At 47.2% G+C, this 24,316-nt stretch overlaps 1 protein-coding gene across 7 annotated transcripts in view; it reads right to left on the bottom strand.

The window, feature by feature from the left end:
- Positions 1-23,799, bottom strand: part of sez6l (seizure related 6 homolog (mouse)-like) — a 53,806-nt gene extending 30,007 nt beyond the window's left edge. For 6 of the 7 annotated variants that reach the window (XM_045692233.1, XM_045692225.1, XM_045692230.1 and 3 more), the window contains exon 1: positions 23,405-23,799. In XM_045692233.1, coding sequence (XP_045548189.1) covers positions 23,405-23,492 — 88 coding nt within the window. In that variant the 5' untranslated portion in view covers positions 23,493-23,799. The remainder of the gene's footprint in view (positions 1-23,404) is intronic. The other variant, XM_045692237.1, reaches the window with a different exon arrangement.
- Between the last annotated feature and the right edge of the window lie 517 nt (positions 23,800-24,316).

Genomic DNA, 24,316 nt, shown 5'->3' with positions numbered 1-24,316 from the left:
TTCTACTGTTATCAGGACTACTGTCTCTTCTACTGTTATCAGGACTACTTTCTCTTCTACTGTTATCAGGACTACTGTCTCTTCTACTGTTATCAGGACTACTGTCTGTTCCACTGTTATCAGGACTAATGTCTGTTCTACTGTCTGTTCTACTGTTATCAGGACTACTGTCTGTTCCACTGTTATCAGGACTAATGTCTGTTCTACTGTCTGTTCTACTGTTATCAGGACTACTGTCTCTTCTACTGTTATCAGGACTACTGTCTCTTCTACTGTTATCAGGACTACTACTGTCTCTTCTACTGTTATCAGGACTACTACTGTCTCTTCTACTGTTATCAGGACTACTACTGTCTCTTCTACTGTTATCAGGACTACTGTCTGTTCCACTGTTATCAGGACTACTGTCTGTTCCACTGTTATCAGGACTAATGTCTGTTCTACTGTTATCAGGACTACTGTCTCTTCTACTGTTATCAGGACTACTGTCTCTTCTACTGTTATCAGGACTACTGTCTGTTCCACTGTTATCAGGACTAATGTCTGTTCTACTGTCTGTTCTACTGTTATCAGGACTACAGTCTGTTCTACTGTTATCAGGACAACAGTCTGTTCTACTGTTATCAGGACAACAGTCTGTTCTACTGTTATCAGGACAACAGTCTGTTCTGCTGTTATCGGGACAACAGTCTGTTCCGCTGTTATCGGGACTACAGTCTGTCCCGCTGTTATCGGGACTACAGTCTGTCCCGCTGTTATCGGGACTACAGTCTGTCCCGCTGTTATCGGGACTACCGTCGGGACTACAGTCTGTCCCGCTGTTATCGGGACTACCGTCGGGACTACCGCCTGTTCCGCTGTTATCGGGACTACCGTCGGGACTACCGCCTGTTCCGCTGTCGTCGTCGGGACTACCGCCTGTTCCGCTGTCGTCGTCGGGACTACCGCCTGTTCCGCTGTCGTCGTCGGGACTACCGCCTGTTCCGCTGTCGTCGTCGGGACTACCGCCTGTTCCGCTGTCGTCGTCGGGACTGCCGCCTGTTCCGCTGTCGTCGTCGGGACTACCGCCTGTTCCGCTGTCGTCGTCGGGACTGCCGCCTGTTCCGCTGTCGTCGTCGGGACTGCCGCCTGTTCCGCTGTCGTCGTCGGGACTGCCGCCTGTTCCGCTGTCGTCGTCGGGACTGCCGTCTGTTCTACTGTTATCAGGACTACAGTCTGTTCCGCTGTTATCGGGACTACAGTCTGTTCCGCTGTTATCGGGACAACAGTCTGTTCCGCTGTTATCGGGACAACAGTCTGTTCCGCTGTTATCGGGACAACAGTCTGTTCCGCTGTTATCGGGACTACCGTCGGGACTACCGCCTGTTCCGCTGTCGTCGGGACTACCGTCGGGACTACCGCCTGTTCCGCTGTCGTCGTCGGGACAACCGCCTGTTCCGCTGTCGTCGTCGGGACTACCGCCTGTTCCGCTGTCGTCGTCGGGACTACCGCCTGTCCCGCTGTATCGGACTCCGTCGGGACTACCGTCTGTTCCGCTGTCGTCGTCGGGACTACCGCCTGTTCCGCTGTCGTCGTCGGGACTACCGCCTGTTCCGCTGTCGTCGTCGGGACTACCGCCTGTTCCGCTGTCGTCGTCGGGACTACCGCCTGTTCCGCTGTCGTCGTCGGGACTACCGCCTGTTCCGCTGTCGTCGTCGGGACTACCGCCTGTTCCGCTGTCGTCGTCGGGACTACCGCCTGTTCCGCTGTCGTCGTCGGGACTACCGCCTGTTCCGCTGTCGTCGTCGGGACTACCGCCTGTTCCGCTGTCGTCGTCGGGACTACCGCCTGTTCCGCTGTCGTCGTCGGGACTACCGCCTGTTCCGCTGTCGTCGTCGGGACTACCGCCTGTTCCGCTGTCGTCGTCGGGACTACCGCCTGTTCCGCTGTCGTCGTCGGGACTACCGCCTGTTCCGCTGTCGTCGTCGGGACTACCGCCTGTTCCGCTGTCGTCATCGGGACTACCGTCTGTTCTACTGTTATCAGGACTACTGTCTGTTCTACTGTTATCAGGACTACTGGGCTTATCTGGCATCAAGTTGACCAGCCCAGCACAATACACCTGCTCTCTACTGCACACACACACACTCGCATAGGCAGATCACAGACTTTCTGGGCGAAGAGTGACAGGTTAGGCAGTCAAGCATGACCGGGGGGTTGGGGGGGGTGAAGAAAAGCATAGACAGGCACACTGCTCCCACGCATGCTAAAAGGCCATCTCCAACAGCTCAGCACTAAAAACGACAGAACAGCACACACACACACACACACACACACACACACACACACACACTTACTTACTTCATGGCCAGTGTATCACTGTATTGCTGCCTCTCCATTCTAACAAAACCACTGGATCACATAACACCTGCTCTCAGAACAGGCTTATTTTTAAAAGCACACATCCTCACACTGACAAAAACAGCTTTTAACTTTAAAGCGTCAGTAGAAACAATAACAAAGCGGACTCCCATCCCTGGTTCGGTAAAAAGCTGAGGGATGGGTCTGAAGAAATGTAACCTCACTTGAATTCATAGACAGAGCTATGGATGCAATGCCTGACCATCCATGATATGAAAATGACGGTTTTAACCATAGTTTCGGACTATATAGTGTTTGTTTACATTTTCTTTGTTTTCAAACGTTGGAGTAAAACAACCGTACATTTTGGGTTCTGATGGGGTACTAAGATATATATATTCTTCAACAATCAATGGGTACATATCATACATTTTTAAGTCTAAAAATGTATGTTGCAACTGCTGATTGCCCCTTTAATAGTGTCTGTTGTGTCTACTCCACCCATCAAACCTTCATCAGCCACCAACAAACACATGCCTGGCTGATTTCTTCTTTACAGATAAACAGGAGATGTGGAAGACACATGTCAACATGTGTGCCTGATCTGATACAAAAATACTTTTTATTCCTTGAACACTAAATGCTTTTGTACAGTACATTTCATTTTCTCAGCAGAGCTCTGTGTGTTGTATAAGAGTAAATCCGTTGGGGGAGTTATATTGTAAATGTGTGACTATAGCGTACACTGTGTACATTTACTTTGTCTCTCTCTACCCATCTACACTTCTAGTCTAGAAGTGGGTCAGACCGAACCACCACCATCTGGATCCAAAGGCTCAGCACAGGAACCCCACGCTTTGTCTTTACAAACGGCACGTTGCAGAAGTTTCCGTAGCCTGGCGTCCTTGATCAACCAAATCTAATCTATTCAGTTTCACCAAAATAACGTTTCCAGTCAACAGAGGCATATTCAGTACCTCTAGACACAATACTTAAATGTGTCCTTCGCTATCAAATATGGGCTTAAAACATGTTTTTATCCATGGTCTTCCATATTCCGCCTGTGGGTGCCATTGTAGTCCATTCTAGACCACGCAGTCAAGAGAAAGTATGCTACAGTGTAATCTCCCACTTCTACAGGTATAAAATGGGAGAGCCTGGATAAAATCTGGTTTTAAACGCTTGTTTGATAGCGAAGGACACATTCAACACATTGAATCGTAAGTATTGTGCCTAGAAATACTGTATATGCCTCTGTTGACCGGAAACATTATTTTGGTGAAACCAAATAGTTTAGATTAGGTTGACCATGCACACACACACACACACACACTCTCTCTCTCTCTCTCTCTCAGAGCTGGGTACCACATTATCATGTTCCTGATGCAGTGTTCATCACATCCCCCCATTAGCAACCTATTTAGCACCGTGCTGTGAGTGACAGCCTGTGTGACTATGTGCTGACTCATTAACTGTGCCAGATATCCCACTGCATGAGAGTGGAGGAGAGGAAGAAGTCTATAGAGGGTATTCATTGCCATTTGATGTGTGGGAACAATAAAGACATCCAAGGTTATAGAGCTATTCTTGAGCAACTACACTGAAAGAGAATACACAGAAGGCGTGTGTGTGTGTGTTGTGTGTGTGTGTGTGTGTGTGTGTGTGTGTGTGTGTGTGTGTGTGTGTGAGAACTAAACTGGCAGAGAAAGCAGTAGACAGTTGACTCTATTGTTAGTTAGTCTATTTTTATTGATGTTTTTGTGAGATCTGATTGGCTACGCTGATCACATCTTCCGACCCCAAACTGGCAACCTGGCACCCACTGTAACTATGAAAATACATTCCTGAGCTACCACAACAACACACCATGGAGACGCACTCTCATAACCGCAGCTATGCACGCACACACACACACACACACACACACACACACACACACACTCTCACTGGTCAGCTTGAACTAAGGCTGGGTCCAGGAATAAGCCTTTAAACCAAATAGGTATATGGAATGAGGTGGATGGGTGCTTTAGCTCGCCCGCTGAACCGGGTTGGTCGAGTTTGCACCTTAGGGCGTCATGGTTTCAACATAAATGTACAGACGCTGCATAGTGCATACCCGACCCCTGGTAACCTAGGCCAGGATTCAGTCCAATCGGGCTTTGTCTGTGATGCGGCTTTTAAAGGCTGGGAGCTGATAGGCTGATGCTGAGTTGTGTGTTGACTTGTTTCTGGCTGTCAGGCCCTCCACAGAGAACACACAGCTGACCCAATGATTTCATTTGTGAGGTGACACACACACACACACACACACACACTGGTCGATGCTATATGTAACTGGGTGTTTGAATCAGGCTGTGGGTTGGTTGGTGGACTGATTTAAAGGAAAGTAGAGCAGCCATCAAATCGACCAATCAGCAATGACCTCAGAGCAGATCATCAGATACAGCAAACTCCCTCTCAGATACACTGATTCAACACACACTCAACTACAAAACACACACACACACACACACACACACACACACACACACACAACTACAAAACACACACACGGTTCTAAAGCTTTCAGTTCTAAAGCCTTCGGTTCTTGACTCACACCGTCCTCATGCCCTTGTTCAGGATTCAAGGCACGAAGTCCCAGCTGTACCGTGTGTGTGGTGTCAGGTTGATGCTATACCGCCCAGGCATGACCAACGCGGCTGAACAGACGGCATCATCTGTGGTCTCTCTCTCTCTCTCTCTCAGAGCTGGGTACCACATTATCATGTTCCTGATGCAGTGTTCATCACATCCCCCCATTAGCAACCTATTTAGCACCGTGCTGTGAGTGACAGCCTGTGTGACTATGTGCTGACTCATTAACTGTGCCAGATATCCCACTGCATGAGAGTGGAGGAGAGGAAGAAGTCTATAGAGGGTATTCATTGCCATTTGATGTGTGGGAACAATAAAGACATCCAAGGTTATATAGCAAGTCTTGAGCAACTACACTGAAAGAGAATACACAGAAGGCTGTGTGTGTGTGTGTGTGTGTGTGTGTGTGTGTGTGTGTGTGTGTGTGTGTGTGTGTGTCTAAACTGGCAGAGAAAGCAGTAGACAGTTGACTCTATTGTTAGTTAGTCTGTTTTTATTGATGTTTTTGTGAGATCTGATTGGCTACGCTGATCACATCTTCAGACCCCAAACTGGCAACCTGGCACCCACTGTAACTATGAAAATACATTCCTGAGCTACCACAACAACACACCATGGAGACGCACTCTCATAACCGCAGCTATGCACGCACACACACACACACACACACACACACACACACACACACACACACACACACACACACACACACACACACACACACACACACACACAGGTCAGCTTGAACTAAGGCTGGGTCCAGGAATAAGCCTTTAACCAGATAGGTCTATGGAATGAGGTGGAAGAGAATGGGTGTCTTAGCTTAGCCACTCAACTGGGTGGGTGGAGTCTGCACTTTAGGCTCGGCTTTTAAAGGCAAAGTTACCGCGTTCGTGGAGACTGCATTCATGGAGAACTCTGCATAGCTGACAAAGTGTGATCAGATTATTATCATTCATGGAGAACTCTGCATAGCTGACAAAGTGTGATCAGATTATTATCATTCATGGAGAACTCTGCATAGCTGACAAAGTGTGATCAGATTATTATCATTCATGGAGAACTCTGCATAGCTGACAAAGTGTGATCAGATTATTATCATTCATGGAAAACTCTGCATAGCTGACAAAGTGTGATCAGATTATTATCATTCATGGAGAACTCTGCATAGCTGACAAAGTGTGATCAGATTATTATCATTCATGGAGAACTCTGCATAGCTGACAAAGTGTGATCAAATTATTATCATTCATGGAAAACTCTGCATAGCTGACAAAGTGTGATCAGATTGAATCCCAGCCCTAAAATGAACGCACCAATTGAAATGTTTCTCTAAGGCTGTAAGCCTGATTGGGTGAGTCAACTGAGAGCTGGGCGCTGATAGGCTGATGCTGATTGAGCTGGGAGCTGATGCTGAGTTGGCTTGTTTCTGTCCGTCAGGCCCTCCAGAGAGAATGCACAGCTGACCTAATGATTTCCACAGTGAGCTGATACACAAACACACCGGTCGATCCTATCTGTAACTGGGTGTTTGAGTCAGGCTATGGGTCCCTCTCTCTCATCCTCCTCTATCACTTTATTTATATACCTCCTCCGTACTCCCTCCCTCCCCTCTCATCCCTCTCTCTCTGCCGCCCAGTTCTTCTCTATACAGAGTGTTGTGTAACTATGTATCTCAAGGACAACACAAGTTATTAATAAGCACTATTAGCAAATTACTAATAAGCACTTTCATCATCATTTGTGTCTGCCTACGGTATCCCACTCAACCATTTCTAACAGAGAAGATTCAGTAAAAGCACACTCATGGGAGGATTAACCTTGTCTGAGACCTGAAGACTTGTGTTAGCTCTCCAAGCTGATGCCAAGGTTGGAGCTCAGCGCGGGTAACACATTCACGTTGTGAATAGATGACCTGGGTTCAAATCCGACAGCAGTACTTTAAAATCCTTCTTTCCTTGAAGTAACCTCTGATCTGACTGGATCTATATTCATCTGACTGACACACACATCTATCTCATGCCTTTCTGACATTTCATCCTTAATGATGCACTATGCAGAAATCACACTGCCATTTCCTGTTTTTTGTTGTTGACATTTTTTAAATGTAACCTTTATTTAACCAGGCAAGTCAGTTAAGAACAAATACTTATTTACAATGACAGCCTAGGAACAGTGGGTTAACTGCCTTGTTCAGGGGCAGAACAACAGATTTTTACCTTGTCAGCTCAGGGATTTGATCTAGCAACCTTTTGGTTACTGGCCCAACGCGCTAACCACTAGGCTACCTGGTTGCTAAAATTAAAATAGTTTGCCTAATTTCAGTTTAAGTGGCAAAACAAGCAAGCATAGTGTAGAGAATCATTGTACCATCTCAACCACTGTAAAGAAAATATATGCCATGACCAAAAACATAGTAATTTCAGCTGTATGAAGCTGGTGTACAAAACCAAAAGTAAAAAGACACAAAACCTAAACTTAAGAACAGGAAGAATATAAATAGCGCACATAGAACAGATCTACCACTTCTTAGACTTTCAATGAGAATGACAGATCTATTCTATGCGAATTTGGTCGGTTTGCCCAGAAAGTTACATATTGCAGCTTTAATGTTTATTAACATTCTCCATGTTGACAAGCAATCCCCACGGAAACCCTCAGGTACTTGCTAAAGCATTCTTCCTCCTTCTCCCCCACACACCTCCCCCATCACTACTCTCCTTCCGCCCACACACCTCCCCCATCACTACTCTCCTTCCGCCCACACACCTCCCCCATCACTACTCTCCTTCCGCCCCCACACCTCCCCCATCACTACTCTCCTTCCGCCCCACACCTCCCCCATCACTACTCTCCTTCCGCCCCACACCTCCCCCATCACTACTCTCCTTCCGCCCCACACCTCCCCATCACTACTCTCCTTCCGCCCCCACACCTCCCCCATCACTACTCTCCTTCCGCCCCCACACCTCCCCATAACTACTCTCCTTCCGCCCCCACACCTCCCCGTAACTACTCTCCTTCCGCCCCACACCTCCCCGTCACTACTCTCCTTCCGCCCCCACACCTCCCCGTCACTACTCTCCTTCCGCCCCACACCTCCCCCGTCACTACTCTCCTTCCGCCCCCACACCTCCCCCATCACTACTCTCCTTCCGCCCCACACCTCCCCATCACTACTCTCCTTCCGCCCCCACACCTCCCCATCACTACTCTCCTTCCGCCCCACACCTCCCCCATCACTACTCTCCTTCCGCCCCCACACCTCCCCCATCACTACTCTCCTTCCGCCCCCACACCTCCCCCATCACTACTCTCCTTCCGCCCCCACACCTCCCCCATCACTACTCTCCTTCCGCCCCACACCTCCCCCATCACTACTCTCCTTCCGCCCCACACCTCCCCCATCACTACTCTCCTTCCGCCCCCACACCTCCCCATCACTACTCTCCTTCCGCCCCACACCTCCCCCATCACTACTCTCCTTCCGCCCCACACCTCCCCCATCACTACTCTCCTTCCGCCCCCACACCTCCCCCATCACTACTCTCCTTCCGCCCCCACACCTCCCCCATCACTACTCTCCTTCCGCCCCCACACCTCCCCCATCACTACTCTCCTTCCGCCCCCACACCTCCCCCATCACTACTCTCCTTCCGCCCCCACACCTCCCCGTCACTACTCTCCTTCCGCCCCACACCTCCCCATCACTACTCTCCTTCCGCCCCCACACCTCCCCCATCACTACTCTCCTTCCGCCCCCACACCTCCCCCATCACTACTCTCCTTCCGCCCCCACACCTCCCCCATCACTACTCTCCTTCCGCCCCACACCTCCCCATCACTACTCTCCTTCCGCCCCCACACCTCCCCCATCACTACTCTCCTTCCGCCCCACACCTCCCCCATCACTACTCTCCTTCCGCCCCACACCTCCCCCATCACTACTCTCCTTCCGCCCCCACACCTCCCCCCATCACTACTCTCCTTCCGCCCCACACCTCCCCCATCACTACTCTCCTTCCGCCCCCACACCTCCCCCATCACTACTCTCCTTCCGCCCCCACACCTCCCCATCACTACTCTCCTTCCGCCCCACACCTCCCCCATCACTACTCTCCTTCCGCCCCCACACCTCCCCATCACTACTCTCCTTCCGCCCCACACCTCCCCCATCACTACTCTCCTTCCGCCCCCACACCTCCCCATCACTACTCTCCTTCCGCCCCCACACCTCCCCCTCACTACTCTCCTTCCGCCCCACACCTCCCCGTCACTACTCTCCTTCCGCCCCCACACCTCCCCCGTCACTACTCTCCTTCCGCCCCCACACCTCCCCCGTCACTACTCTCCTTCCGCCCCACACCTCCCCCATCACTACTCTCCTTCCGCCCCCACACCTCCCCGTCACTACTCTCCTTCCGCCCCCCACACCTCCCCATCACTACTCTCCTTCCGCCCCACACCTCCCCCCATCACTACTCTCCTTCCGCCCCACACCTCCCCATCACTACTCTCCTTCCGCCCCACACCTCCCCATCACTACTCTCCTTCCGCCCCACACCTCCCCCATCACTACTCTCCTTCCGCCCCCACACCTCCCCCATCACTACTCTCCTTCCGCCCCACACCTCCCCCATCACTACTCTCCTTCCGCCCCACACCTCCCCCATCACTACTCTCCTTCCGCCCCACACCTCCCCCATCACTACTCTCCTTCCGCCCCCACACCTCCCCCATAACTACTCTCCTTCCCCCCCACACCTCCCCATCACTACTCTCCTTCCGCCCCACACCTCCCCCATCACTACTCTCCTTCCGCCCCACACCTCCCCATCACTACTCTCCTTCCGCCCCACACCTCCCCCATCACTACTCTCCTTCCGCCCCCACACCTCCCCATCACTACTCTCCTTCCGCCCCCACACCTCCCCCCATCACTACTCTCCTTCCGCCCCACACCTCCCCCCATCACTACTCTCCTTCCGCCCCACACCTCCCCCATCACTACTCTCCTTCCGCCCCACACCTCCCCCATCACTACTCTCCTTCCGCCCCCACACCTCCCCGTCACTACTCTCCTTCCGCCCCCACACCTCCCCATCACTACTCTCCTTCCGCCCCACACCTCCCCCATCACTACTCTCCTTCCGCCCCCACACCTCCCCCATAACTACTCTCTTTCCGCCCCCACACCTCCCCCATAACTACTCTCCTTCCGCCCCCACACCTCCCCCATCACTACTCTCCTTCCGCCCCACACCTCCCCATCACTACTCTCCTTCCGCCCCACACCTCCCCCATCACTACTCTCCTTCCGCCCCACACCTCCCCCGTCACTACTCTCCTTCTGCCCCCACACTTTCCCAATTCCTCTCGATCTCCTCCTTTAATTCCTTCTCTCCCTAGATCTCATATCTTTACTCTACTGGTAACTGGAGGCGAGCAGGAGTGCGAGTTGAGTTTCAATTACTTCTGGACACACACACACACACACACACACACACACACACACACACACACACACTAGACCAGTGCATAGTGGAGCCAAATAACAGGCTTCAGTGAATCATAATGGTTTCTTTCAATATCATCATGGTTATTTATGGCTCATAATTCACTCCTCCGCTCTCTCACTTCTCTTCTCTCTCTTTCACTATATGGTTTGTATGGCAGTATGTGTCTGATGATGACCCTATCATTCACTCCTCTGCTTCCCTCTCCTCTACCATCACTACAGCCATACATTCCTCCTCACTTTCTCTCCTCTACCATCACTACAACCATACATTCCTCCTCACTTTCTCTCCTCTACCATCACTACAGCCATACATTCCTCCTCACTTTCTCTCCTCTACCATCACTACAGCCATACATTCCTCATCACTTCATCTCCTCTACCATAACTACAGCCATACATTCCTCATCACTTCCTCTCCTCTACCATCACTACAGCCATACATTCCTCATCACTTCCTCTCCTCTACTTTCCCACTCCTGCCGCATTCCAACTACTTAACCATCACTCGTTTTGATACCAAGAATGATGACTGCATCCAAACCATCTCTGGTCATATCAGTTATGCTCTTAATAGGTTATGTCATCAATATGAGTCAACCTAATGGGTGATGTCATCAACATCAGTCAGTCTTCTTCCCGTCAGTTCAATCCATCTGGGAGCTCAGGTTTCAGAGATGGGAGACAAGAGACGGTTTGTGATCTAGTCACCTCCAAAATGATTAGCACCCTTGATAAAGATGAGCAAAGAAGACTGTTTAAAATAAGTAATACAAAAACTGAGCTATATTGTATACTTAAAACATTGGAAAATGTCATTATTTTATACAAATACAATTGCTCAGAGAAAAATATTTTGTTAAACAAGTAATAAATATGCACCCTCCCCTTGCAAGGATAACGGCACAGCCTTTTTCTATAATGTTTTATGAGATTGGAGAACACATTGAGAGGGATGTTAGACCATTCCTCAATACAGAATCTTTCCAGATTATTGATATTCTTCAGTCTGTGCTCATGGACTGCCGTCTTCAATTCAAACCACAGGTTCAATGGGGTTCAACTAAGTACAGAGACTGAGATGGCCATTGCAAAATGTTGATTTTGTGGTTAATTAACAATTTATTTGTAGATTTTGTGCGTGCTTGGGGTCATTGTCTTGCTGGAAGATCCACTTGTGGACAAGCTTCAGCCTCCTGGCAGAGGCAAAAATGTTTTTGGCAAAAATGTCCTGGTACTTGGTAGAGTTCATGATGCCGTTGACCTTAACAAGTGCCACAGGACCAGTGGAAGCAAAACAGCCCCATAACATCACAGATCCACCACCATAGGTATGAGGCTATTTTCTGCAAATGCATCCTTTTTGAGGCCAAACCCACCAAAGAGCTCTATTTTCATCTCATCTGTCCATAGCACCCAGTTCCAATCCAAGTGCCAATGCTGTTTAGCAAACTCCAGGTGTTTAAATTTGTTGGTTGTTCTCAAAGTATTTTTTATTCCAACCGTTCCAAATAGCCTATTGCCATGGAGGTGGTATCTAATTGTAGACTTGGATACCAAATCTGTACGTGGGGACAAGATACCCATGCATTCTCTACCAGGAAAGTTTACCACTGTTCCATTGGTTTTAAACTTCTTAATTGTTGTAAAGTGGCATATTTGTTTTTTTCAGTAGTGTTTTTGGACCCATTCCCTGACTTACGAAAGTCAACAACAATGTGTCTTTTCATGTATGGATTATTTTCCTTTCCCCATGGTTATGGATGAAACTGCCTGTCACAGTCTCACGTCAAAACTACACATTCATCCAGGTTTCTCAAAAGTTAAATATAAGTGTTTAAGATTAACTTTAGGCCTTGTCTCCGAATTTTTAAGGTTAGGGTTAAGTTTAGGCATTAACTCAGACATCTTAGGGTTAGTCATTAACTCTGCATGGCTAAGGTAAGGGTTAAGGTTTGGGTTAGGCTTAAACAAAAATCTCAAAAACAACTTTCTATTACTGGATTCGAACTTGCAACCCTTGGAATCAGAGGCAGATGCTTATGCTCACTGTTGCCCCTAGTGGCCGGATTCTACGTCATCTGCCCACATCCTCAGGCACGAATGGTCGTCAAATACTGACTTGTTCCATGGGTGACCTGGCTGGATGGATTCTGCATACATTACCACATTTTTATAACCCAGTGAAACAGGAAGCCATGGAATGCCAATATTCAGTTCTGTAAACTGAGATTAATTTTAAAAAGTAGAACGTTAATGTAGATTTAATTTTGTTTAATTTAATTTATAAGAATCTTTAGGGTGTCAATAATTTTGACACTTATCTACTCAAGGGTTATTCTTTATTTTTATTATTTTCTACATTCTAGAATAATAGTGAAGACATCACAACTATGAAATAGCACATATGGAATCATGTAGTAAGCAAAAATGTGTTAAACAAATAAAAATATATTTTATATTTGAGATTCTTCAAAGTAGCCACTCTTTTCCTTTGCACACTCTTGACATTCTCTCAACCAGCTTCATAAAGTAGTCATCTGGAATGCATTTCAATTAATAGGTGTGCCTTCTTAAAAGTTCATTTGTGGAACTTCTTTCCTTCTTGATATGTTTGAGCCAATCAGTTGTGACAAGGTACGGTGGGTATACAGAAGATAGCCCTATTTGGTAAAAGACCAAGTCCATATTATGGCAAGAACAGCTCAAATAAGCAAAGAGAAATTACAGTCCATCATGACTTTAAGACACGAAGGTCAGTCAATCCAGAAAACTTCAATAACTTTTTCAGTGCAGTCGCAAAAACATCAAGCGCTATGATGAAACTCGCTCTCATGGACCACCACTGGAAAGTAAGACCCAGAGTTACCTCTGCTGCAGAGGATAAGTTAATAAGAATAACTGCACCTCAGATTACAGCCCAAATAAAATGCTTCACAGAGTTCAAGTAACAGACATCTCAACATCAACTGTTCAGAGGAGACTGTGTATCAGGCCTTCCACGGTCGAATTGCTGCAATGAAACCACTACTAAAGGACATCATTAATAAGAAGAAACTTGCTTGGGCCAAGAAACACAAGCAATGGCCATTAGACCGGTGGAAATCTGTCCTTTGGTCTGATGACTCCAAATTTGAGATTTTTAGTTCCAACTGTGTCTTTGTGAGCCGCAGAGTAGGTGAACGGATGATCTCCGCATGTGTGGTTCCCACCGTGAAGAATGGAGGAGGAGGTGTGATGGCGTGGGGGTGCTTTGCTGGTAACACTGTCTGTGATTTATTTAGAATTCAAGGCACACTTAACCATCATGGCTACCACAGCATTCTGCAACGATACGCCATGCCATCTGGTTTGCGCTTAGTGGGACTATCATTTGTTTTTCAACAGGACAATGACACAACACACCTCCAGGCTGTGTAAGGGCTATTTGACCAAGAAGGAGAGTGATGTAGTGCTGCATCAGATGACCGGGCCTCCACAATCACCGACCTCAACCCAATTGAGGTGGTTTTGGATGAGTTGGACCGCAGAGTGAAGGAAAAGCAGCCAACAAGTGCTCAGCAAATGTGGGAACTCCTTCAAGACTGTTGGAAAAGTATTCCAGGTGAAGCTGGTTGAGAGAATGCCAAGAGTGTGCAAAGCTGTCATCAAGGCAAAGGATGGCTACTTTGAAGAATCTCAAATATATTTTGATTTGTTTAACACTTTTTTGGTTACTACATGATTCCATGTGTGTTATTTCATAGTGTGGAGGTCTTCACTATTATTCTAGAATGTAGAAAATAGTCAAAATAAAGAAACACCCTTGAATGAGGAGGTGTGTCCAAACTTTTGACTGGTACTGTATATTTTTTAAGCATACAATATAGCTGTGTGTGTGTGTGTGTGTGTGTGTGTGTGTGTGTGTGTGTGTGTGTGTGTGTGTGTGCGCGTGCGTGCGTGCGTGATGAATCTTACAGCAGGCATAACTGTGAGAATACAATACCTCAATGATCAATAACATCTTGTTTGTATAGACCATTTAACAAATGCCTTAGTCATCAAGTGCATAACAGCTACCAAGACCTACTCCCCCACAGAGCATGGCGAGGCAACAGTAACCACTGAAAAGGCTTATTATATGATATCCCTCTCTCTCCATCTCTCCCTTCCTCTCCGTCTCTCCTCGTCTCCGCTCAGTTGTCTCATCTCGTCTCTCCTCTCTTCCATACTCACAGGCACACTCTAGTTTCTAAAACTCCCAACAGCTATGTTCCAATCAGACCTTCTGTGTTCCAAAGGCCAGATGAGTTGATATCTGAAAATTGGTGCGTAGCAACAAAGAGCCAGCGGGATAGTTCCAGCAGGATGAATTGATTTAACTGTCTTATAGTCATGATGGGCTTTTCCACCAAACCATTTTTGAGGTGATGATGTCGAGAAGTAGAAAAAAAATAAAATAATAATAATAATAATAATTCACACAATAACAGATATATCCCCACACTTTAGATGGAATCTGAGTTCTATAGAATCATTTCAGTTTTGATTTGTTCAGAGCGTTAGTGTAGATGCCACATTGTTCTTTGACACTGCAGAACATTGTGAAAAACTGAGTTTAAATGTATTTGGCTAAGGTGTATGTAAACTTCCAACTTCAACTGTATTTATTCACCCTATTCGCTATGAAGCCCCTAAACAAGATCTGGTGCAACCAATTACCTTCAGATGTCACATAATTAGTGAAATTAAGTCCACCTGTGTGCAATCTAAGTGTCACATGATCGGTCACATGATCTCAGTATATACAGTTGAAGTCGGAACTTTACATACACCTTAGCCAAATACATTTAAACTCAGTTTTTTACAATTCCTCACATTCAAACCTAGTAAACATTCCCTGTTTTAGTTCAGTCAGGATCACCATTTTAAGAATGTGAAATGTCAGAATAATAATAGAATGATTTATTTCAGCTTTTATTGGTTTCATCACATTCCCAGTGGGTCAGAAGTTTACATACACTCAATTAGTATTTGGTAGCATTGCCTTTAAATTGTTTAACTTGGGTCAAATGTTCGGGTAGCCTTCCACAAGCTTCCCACAATAAATTGGGTGAATTTTGGCCAATTACTCCTGACAGAGCTGGTGTAACTGAGTCAGGTTTGTAGGCCTCCTTGCTCGCACACGCTTTTTCAGTTCTGCCCACACATTTTCTATGGGATTGAGGCCAGGGCTTTGTGATGGCAACTCTAATACCTTGACTTTGTTGTCCTTGAGCCATTTTGCCACTTTGGAAGTATGCTTGGGGTCATTGTTCATTTGGAAGACCAATTTGTGACCAAGCTTTAACTTCCTGACTGATGTCTTGAGATGTTGCTTCAATATATCCACATCATTTTAATTTCTCATGATGCCATCTATTTTGTGAAGTGCACCCCCACAACATGATGCTGCCACCCCCGTGCTTCACGTTTGGGATGGTGTTCTTCAGCTTGCAAGCCTCCCCCTTTTTCCTCCAAACATAACAACGGTCATTATGGCCAAACAGATCTATTTTTGTTTCATCAGACCAAAGGACATTTCTCCAAAAAGTACAATCTTTGTCCCCACGTGCAGTTGCAAACCGTATTCTGGCTTTTTTTAATGGCGGTTTTGGAGCAGTGGCTTCTTCCTTGCTGAGCGGCCTTTCAGGTTATGTCGATAAAGGACTCGTTTTACTGTGGATATAGATACTTTTGTGCCTGTTTCCTCCAGCATCTTCACAAGGTCCTTTGCTGTTGTTCTGGGATTGATTTGCACTTTTCTCACCAAAGTACGTTCATCTCTAAGAAACAGAACGCATCTCCTTCCTGAGCAGTATGATGGCTGCATTGTCTCATGGTGTTTATACTTGCATACTATGGTTTGTACAAATGAACGTGTGTCAGAGGATTTCTTCGTCGGAGGACGAACTGGCGAAATCATCATCGGAAAATGAGGACCAATATGCAGCAGAGTTGAGATGGTTCATTTTGAACTTTTAATAAATTCCAAAACGAACATACAAAATAACAAAAACGAACGCACGATACACTGACAGTCCTGTTAGGTTTACACACACTAAACAATCTCCCACAATTAAACAGACAAACACACCCAACTAATATAGGACTTCCAATCAAAGGCAACACCACACAGCTGCCTTCAATTGGAAGTCCACCCCAATTAACCAAACATAGACATACAACTAACTAGATCAACATAGAAATACGTGAATCTCAAACAGTGCCCAAAAACCCCGGAATACTAAATCAAATGCCCTTACTACAAAAACACCACCCTGAACCACATAAAACAAATACCCTCTGCCACGTCCTGACCAAACTAAAATGACAATTAACCCTTATACTGGCCAGGACAGTAACCCCCCCCTTAAAAGGTGCTAACCCCGGAAGCACCTTAAGAAAAACAAGAAAAACAACCCCAAACAACAACAAAACAAAAATTCCCCCCTACTAAAGGGAGGGAAGGGAGGGTGGCTGCCGTCAACGACGGCACTGTGCTACACCCCCCCTCCCCAACCCACCTATATCTGGAGGTGGCTCCGGTTCTGGCCGTTCCAGGCAGTCGGGCCACTCTGGCATCGCCGGGGGGCAGTCGGGGCAGTCTGGCGGCTCCGGCCGCTCCGGCGACTCCTGACTGGCGGGCGGCTCCGGCGACTCCTGACTGGCGGGCGGCTCCGGCGACTCCTGACTGGCGGGCGGCTCCGGCGACTCCTGACTGGCGGGCGGCTCCGGCGACTCCTGACTGGCGGGCGGTTCTGGCGACTCCTGACTGGCGGGCGGTTCTGGCGACTGTTGACTGGCGGGCAGCTCTGGCGACTTTAGACTGGCGAGGCTGGGTTTACGCACTAGATGCCTTGTGCGTGGTGCTGGTACTGGGCGTACCAGACTGGGAACACACACCTCCAGGCTAGTGCGGGGAGCGGGAACAGGATGAGTCAGACTGGGCTGACGTACTTCCGGGTCTGCACGAGAGACAGGAGCTGGAAACCTAGGGCTATGGAGGCGCACAGGCGGTCTTGATCTTACCTCCTGCACAACCCGTCCTGGCTGGATGGAACTAGTAGCCCTGTACGAGCGGGGTGCTTGTACAGGGCAGACTGGGCTGTGCAGGGGCCTGATGGTAGCAGTGCGTAGAGCGGGAGTTGGGTAGCCTGGTCCTCGGAGGCGTACCGGCGACCAGATGCGCTGCGCAGGCATCCTCCTACCAGGCTGGATGCCCGCTCTAGCACGGCACCTGCGAGGGGCTGGAATAACGCGCACCGGACTGTGCGTGCGTATGGGTGAGATGTTTCGCTGAGGAGCGCACTATGGCGCTCTCCACCTCATACGCTCCTCCATATAACCACGGGTAGCTGACTTCCGGCTCTTCCTAGGCCTAGCCAAACTACCCGTGTGCCCCCCCCAAAAAAATGATTGGGGGTGCCTCTCGTGCTTCAACGCCAATCGTGATCCTCGGAAACGTTCCCGGTCCATACCAGCCTTTCGCCTTTCCTCTCTCTCGCTTACCACCTGTCCCCATGGAAGGCGATCTTTTCCTGCTTGTATCTCCTCCCAAGTGTAGGAGCCTTCTCCCCCCAAGATCTCCTCCCAAGTCCATCTCTCTCGTTTGTCCAACTCGAAATTCCGCTGCTCCTTCCTCTGCTGCTTGGTCCTGGTTTGGTGGGAGATTCTGTCAGGGATTTCTTCGTCGGAGGACGATATGGCGAAATCATCATCGGAAAATGAGGACCAATATGCAGCAGAGTTGAGATGGTTCATTTTGAACTTTTAATAAATTCCAAAACGAACATACAAAATAACAAAAACGAACGCACGATACACTGACAGTCCTGTTAAGTTTACACACACTAAACACGGAACAATCTCCCACAATTAAACAGACAAACACATCCAACTAATATAGGACTTCCAATCAAAGGCAACACCACACAGCTGCCTTCAATTGGAAGTCCACCCCAATTAACCAAACATAGACATACAACTAACTAGATCAACATAGAAATACGTGAATCTCAAACAGTGCCCAAAAACCCCGGAATACTAAATCAAATGCCCTTACTACAAAAACACCACCCTGAACCACATAAAACAAATACCCTCTGCCACGTCCTGACCAAACTAAAATTACAATTAACCCTTATATTGGCCAGGACGTGACAACGTGGTACCTTCAGGCGTTTGGAAATTGCTCCCAAGGAAGAACCAGACTTGTGGAGGTCTACAATTATTTTTCTGAGGTCCTGGCTGATTTCTTTTGATTTTCCCATGATGTCAAGCAAAGAGGCACTGAGTTTGAAGGTAGGCCTTGAAATACATCCACAGGTACACCTCCAATTGACTCAAATGATGTCAATTAGCCTATCAGAAGCTTCTAAAGCCATGACATCATTTTCTGGAATTTTCCAAGCTGTTTGAAGGCACAGTCAACTTAGTGTATGTAAACTTCTGACCCACTGGAATTGTGATACAGTGAATTATAAGTCAAAATAATCTGTCTGTGAGCAATTGTTGGAAACATTACTTGTGCCATGCACAAAGTAGATGTCCTAACTGACTTGCCAAAACTCAAGAAATGTGTGGAGTGTTTGAAAAACAAGTTTTAATGACTCCAACCTAAGTGTATGTAAACTTCAGACTTCAACTGTATACACCTGTTCTGAAAGGCCCCAGAGTCTGCAACACCACTAAGCAAGGGGCACCACCAAGCAAGCGGGACCATGAAGACCAAAGAGCTCTCCAAACAGGTCAGGGACAAAGTTGTGGAGAAGTACAAATCGGGGTTGGGTTATAAAAAAATATCATAAACTTTGAACATCCCACAGAGCACCATTAAATCCATTATTAAAAAATGGAAAGAATATGGCACCACAACAAACCTGCCAAGAGAGGGCCGCCCAACAAAACTCACGGATCAGTCAAGGAGGGCATTAATCAGAGAGGCAACAAAGAGACCAAAGATAAACCTGAAGGAGCTGCAAAGCTCCACAGCGGAGATTGGAGTATCTGTCCATAGGACCACTTTAAGCTGTACACTCCACAGAGCTGGGCTTTACGGAAGAGTGTCCAGAAAAAAAGCCCTTGCTTAAAGAAAAAAATAAGCAAACATGTTTGGTGTTCGCCAAAAGGCATGTAGGAGTCTCCCCAAACATATGGAAGAATGGGTACTCTGGTCAGATGAGACTAAAATTGAGCTTTTTGGCCATCAAGGAAAACGCTAAGACTGGCGCAAACCCAACACCTCTCATCACCCCTCGAGGACACCATCTCCACAGTGAAGCGTGGTGTTGGCAGCATCATGCTATGGGGATGTTTTTCCATCGGCAGGGACTGGGAAACTGGTCAGAATTGAAGGAATGATGGATGGCACTAAATACAGGGAAATTATTGAGGGAAACCTGTTTCAGCCTTCCGGAGATTTGAGACTGGGATGGAGGTTCACCTTCCAGCAGGACAATGACCCTAAGCATACTGCTAAAGCCACACTCGAGTGGTTTAAGGCAAAACATTTAAATGTCTTGGAATGCCCTAGTCAAAGCCTAGAACTCAATCCAATTCAGAATCTGTGGTATGACTTAAAGATTGCTGTACGCCAGCTGAACCCATCCAACTTGAAGGTGCTGGAGCAGTTTTGCCTTGAAGAATGGGCACAAATCCCAGTAGCTAGATGTGCCAAGCTTATAGAGACATACCCCCAAGAGACTTGGAGCTGTAATTGCTGCAAAAGGTGGTTCTACAAAGTATTGACTTTTGGGGGGGGGGTGAATAGTTATGCTTGTTCAAGTTCAGTTTTTTTGTCTTATTTCTTGTTTGTTTCACAATAAAAAATATTTTGCATCTTCAAAGTCGTAGGCATGTTGTGTAAATCAAATGATACAGCCCCCCCAAAAAAATCTATTTTAATTCCAGGTTGTAAGGCAACAAAACAGGAAAAATGTCAAGGGGGGTGAATACTTTCGCATCATGCCAGACAGACGTAACTATAGGCGTCGCTCTGAGTATTGCTTCTACCTTCTCTTATCACGCACACAGTCTCTGGAACGGGACCAGGCAGGCTCTTCAATGGGACTGTAATGAAGGGTAGACAGACGAGGGGTCTGTTCAGATAATGGTGATGTGGGATGAAGCAAAGAGAAGATGAAATATTAGCTGTGTAAAAAGCTGGGCTGGAAACTATCCTGATCGTGCCAATCAACTGGAACCTCAAACTCAACTCACAGCCATCAGCCCTAAGGTGACAGTTAGTATTGAACTGGGCCCAGCTAGAATGGGCTTACTGCACCTTATACTGTGCACAAATGTGATTCTAACCACTGACCCCTAACTTTAACAGCTAAAATAGCTTAGGGTAGGTATTGCCCATTCTGGTCCTTTTTAACATCTAGACAAGCCACAGCATCAAATCAAATCAAATGCTTACTTACAAGCCCTGTCATCATCCCGACCCTAGTAGAGGCTGGGCTAAAGCTGTGGAAACATCAATGCACAGACACTTAGTCAGGACAACAACAGCAGCAAGGACAAAACGGGGGAAGAGACAGCACAACACAAAACTCCTGACAGTTCAATCACACCGCGCACAGATTGGGCTGGGTTCATAGCAGCTCAGCCACACAGTTAAGCTGCAGTTAATTGCTTCTATTGTGGAATAGTGTCAGCAGCATCCCTACAACCACAAAGTCAGCCAGAACTGATCATCTTGAACACACACACACAGTTGTCAATGTTATACTATGGTGAAGGGAGGTCCTCAGGCGAATGAGAGAAAATGGTGAGGAAAAAATAAGAGGTGATCTGATGAGAAGAGAAAGACGAATTACGGATGAGTGAGTTTTACAGAGAAGAGAGCAGACAACCTGCCACGGAGAGGAGAGCGGAGAGGGGAGAGAGAGGAGAGAGGCCAGTATGAGAGAGGGGAGAGGGGAGTATGAGAGAGGAAAGAGGGGAGAGAGAAGAGGAGTGTATGAGAGAGAAGAGGGGTGAGGAGAGAAGAGGGGAGAGGAGGAGTATGAGAGAGGGGAGAGGGGAGAATGAGAGAGGAGAGAATGAGAGAGGAGAGAATGAGAGAGGAGAGAATGAGAGAGGAGAGGAGGAGTATGAGAGAGGGGAGTATGAGAGAGGGGAGATGGGAGTATGACAGAGGGGAGAGGGGAGTATGAGAGAGGAGAGGGGGGAGTATGAGAGGGGAGAGGAGGAGTATGACAGAGGGGAGAGGGGAGTATGAGAGAGGAGAGGGGGGAGTATGAGAGGGGAGAGGAGGAGTATGAGAGAGGGGAGTATGAGAGAGGGGAGATGGGAGTATGAGAGAGGAGAGGGTGGAGGAGAGAGGAGGAGTATGAGAGAGGGGAGATGGGAGTATGAGAGAGGGTAGTATGAGAGAGGGGAGGAGAGGGGGAGTATGAGAGAGGGGAAAGGGGAGTATGAGAGGGGAAAGGGGAGATGGGCGTATGAGAGATGGGAGATGAGAGGGGAAAGGTGAGTACGAAAGAGGGGAGAGAGGGGCGTATGAGAGAGAAGAAAGAAAAGGGGGAGAAGAGGAGGGGAGGAGATGATAATAGAGGGGAGGATAAGAGGACAGAAACTGTGGGAGTGAATGTGATACCAGAAGAGTAGAAAGAGAAGAGAGAAATAGATGAAAGAAAAGAAGTGCTGGCTAGAGAATAACGTGCCAGCTTCCATCTAATGTCCTCCCACGAGTTCTCTTTACCTTGTAGAGTCCAGCGGTCACAGAGACCAGACCTCTGTGTCCTAGCCCGTTACAGACACGGTCAACTGGCGTAACAAGGTCAATCTAATAACAACACATAATATACTTCCGATAAAATATCTGTACGTGTACAAGGACAGAGCTAATGTCTCAGAAACAGTGTGCGCACACACAGACACACACACACAGCAGCGTGGGCATCAATTAGTGTGCGTGGTGATACAATGAACGCATTAGAGCCAGTTTCATGGCAGCCCAGTCAGTGGGTGTCTGTGATATGACTAGAGAACTACAGAACACAGAGCCTATCAGCAAATGAAGAGGAATTACCTAACAGCCCCTCTGAAGGCAAAACACATAATAATGTATTATTATAGCCCATGAACTGAGAGATAAATAAATAGTGTGTGTGAGAGAGAGAGAGAGAGAGAGAGAGAGAGAGAGAAATAACATGTTGATTAAATAGAGAACATCAACAGCAGAGAAATGGTCCTATATTTCTGTCTGACATTCAGTTAGCAGGATTGTGGAGGGTCATAGATAGTCTGACACACACACACACACTCTTTGTCGAGGCGCAGATCATGTTGCTGCAACCCCACAAATCAGTACATGTTTTGTAAGATTAGTCACACACAACGCACGCGCATTAGACATATATATTTTTTCTGACAAACAGAGATATTCATGAAGTCATAGCCAGAATCCAAAAACAACAATTGGATAGGCTAATTGTCGTGTGTGTTGTGTTTTTTGTGCCCGTCTCTCTCCCACGCGTCACGTTTTACTGTAGGCTATTCCACAGCCTGTAACAACAAGCTCTATCAGGACCAAAACAACAGTAGCCGAGGTCTAGATCCTCCAGCCTAACGGTCTAAGCACATGATATGGCCAATGGAATTTAAAGTGCTAAAACATGAATTATACTAGCCTACCAGGCCTAAAATTAAGATTCGTATCATGCTTATAATTGGAAAACGCGAATAGTCCTATTTATGTAGCCTACGCTATTTAGCCTTCACCAGCAGAATAGACAGACAAACCAAAGTTGTGATAGTCATTCATGCTGGATAGGAGCCAGGGGTAACCTCATTCATTCAACTCAGCCCAATGGGTTAGGCGCTTAGGGCAAAAACGCGCGCGCGCGCACACACCAGTCAGAAAGTTAAACTCAGCATCGTTACCTTGTGTTTCTGCCGCGACGCCGGTCCAAATCATACAGAGACAGAGCAGCGCTGGCAGGGCACCGATTCGGTAACGGCATGGTGGCATGGCTCCACACAGCCAGGCAGAGCCGGTCCGTCCAGAGAGAACTGCTAACGGGAAATGCACGAGGAGAATAGTTGGGTGGTGGTCGACGTTCGATCTGCACCGCGACAGTTGTGCTCGCGCAGCAGGGATCTTCTAGATGTGACGCGCCGCTTGTTTTTCTCCTCAAGGCGCACTGTGAGGCTCAGTGTGGTGGTTTCTCTGCGGTCCGTATGTCATGCCTCTCTCGCCTGAACCCCGCAATCTGCCGGGTCTCTTCTTCCTCTTCTGCCCTGATCTCTCTCTCCTCCCTCTCAGTACCAATCTGCATGCCTCTCTCTCTTTCGCAAACACACACACACACCCACATACCTGACATTAAAGGCCTGTAATGACAGCTCGATAGTCCATAGTCTACATTTAAAGATATGTCCTGGCTTCAAATTCCAAAAAGAAGTAAAGCTATATTCAGTGCAAATGTTAATTTATTGTCTTTTCATTAGAGAGGATAAATGACAAAAGAATGTAATCAAGTTAATAGGATTTGCTGTGATTAATCCCGATTAATTTCAAATTCATAATTTGCTCAGATTGAGCTTTCATTTCAAACTGCAATATGTAACTTTTTGGGCCACGACCAAATTCTCATAGAAATGTGAGTTATAGAGCTATCATTCTCATTGAAAGCAAGTCTAATAAGCGGCAGATCTATTCTATGTGCACAATTTCTATGCTTCCCGTTCTTAAATTTACTTTTTGCATCTTTTACTTTTTGTTTTGTACACCAGCTTCAAACAGCTGAAAATACAATATTTTGGCTTATGGCAAATACATATGGTACAATGATT

Source organism: Salmo salar, chromosome ssa01, assembly GCF_905237065.1.
Source record: "Salmo salar chromosome ssa01, Ssal_v3.1, whole genome shotgun sequence".
In the NCBI taxonomy this organism is placed as follows: Eukaryota; Metazoa; Chordata; class Actinopteri; order Salmoniformes; family Salmonidae; genus Salmo; species Salmo salar.
The sequence above is the reverse complement of the archived record's forward strand: the minus strand, read 5'-3'. Positions and strand labels throughout refer to the sequence as shown.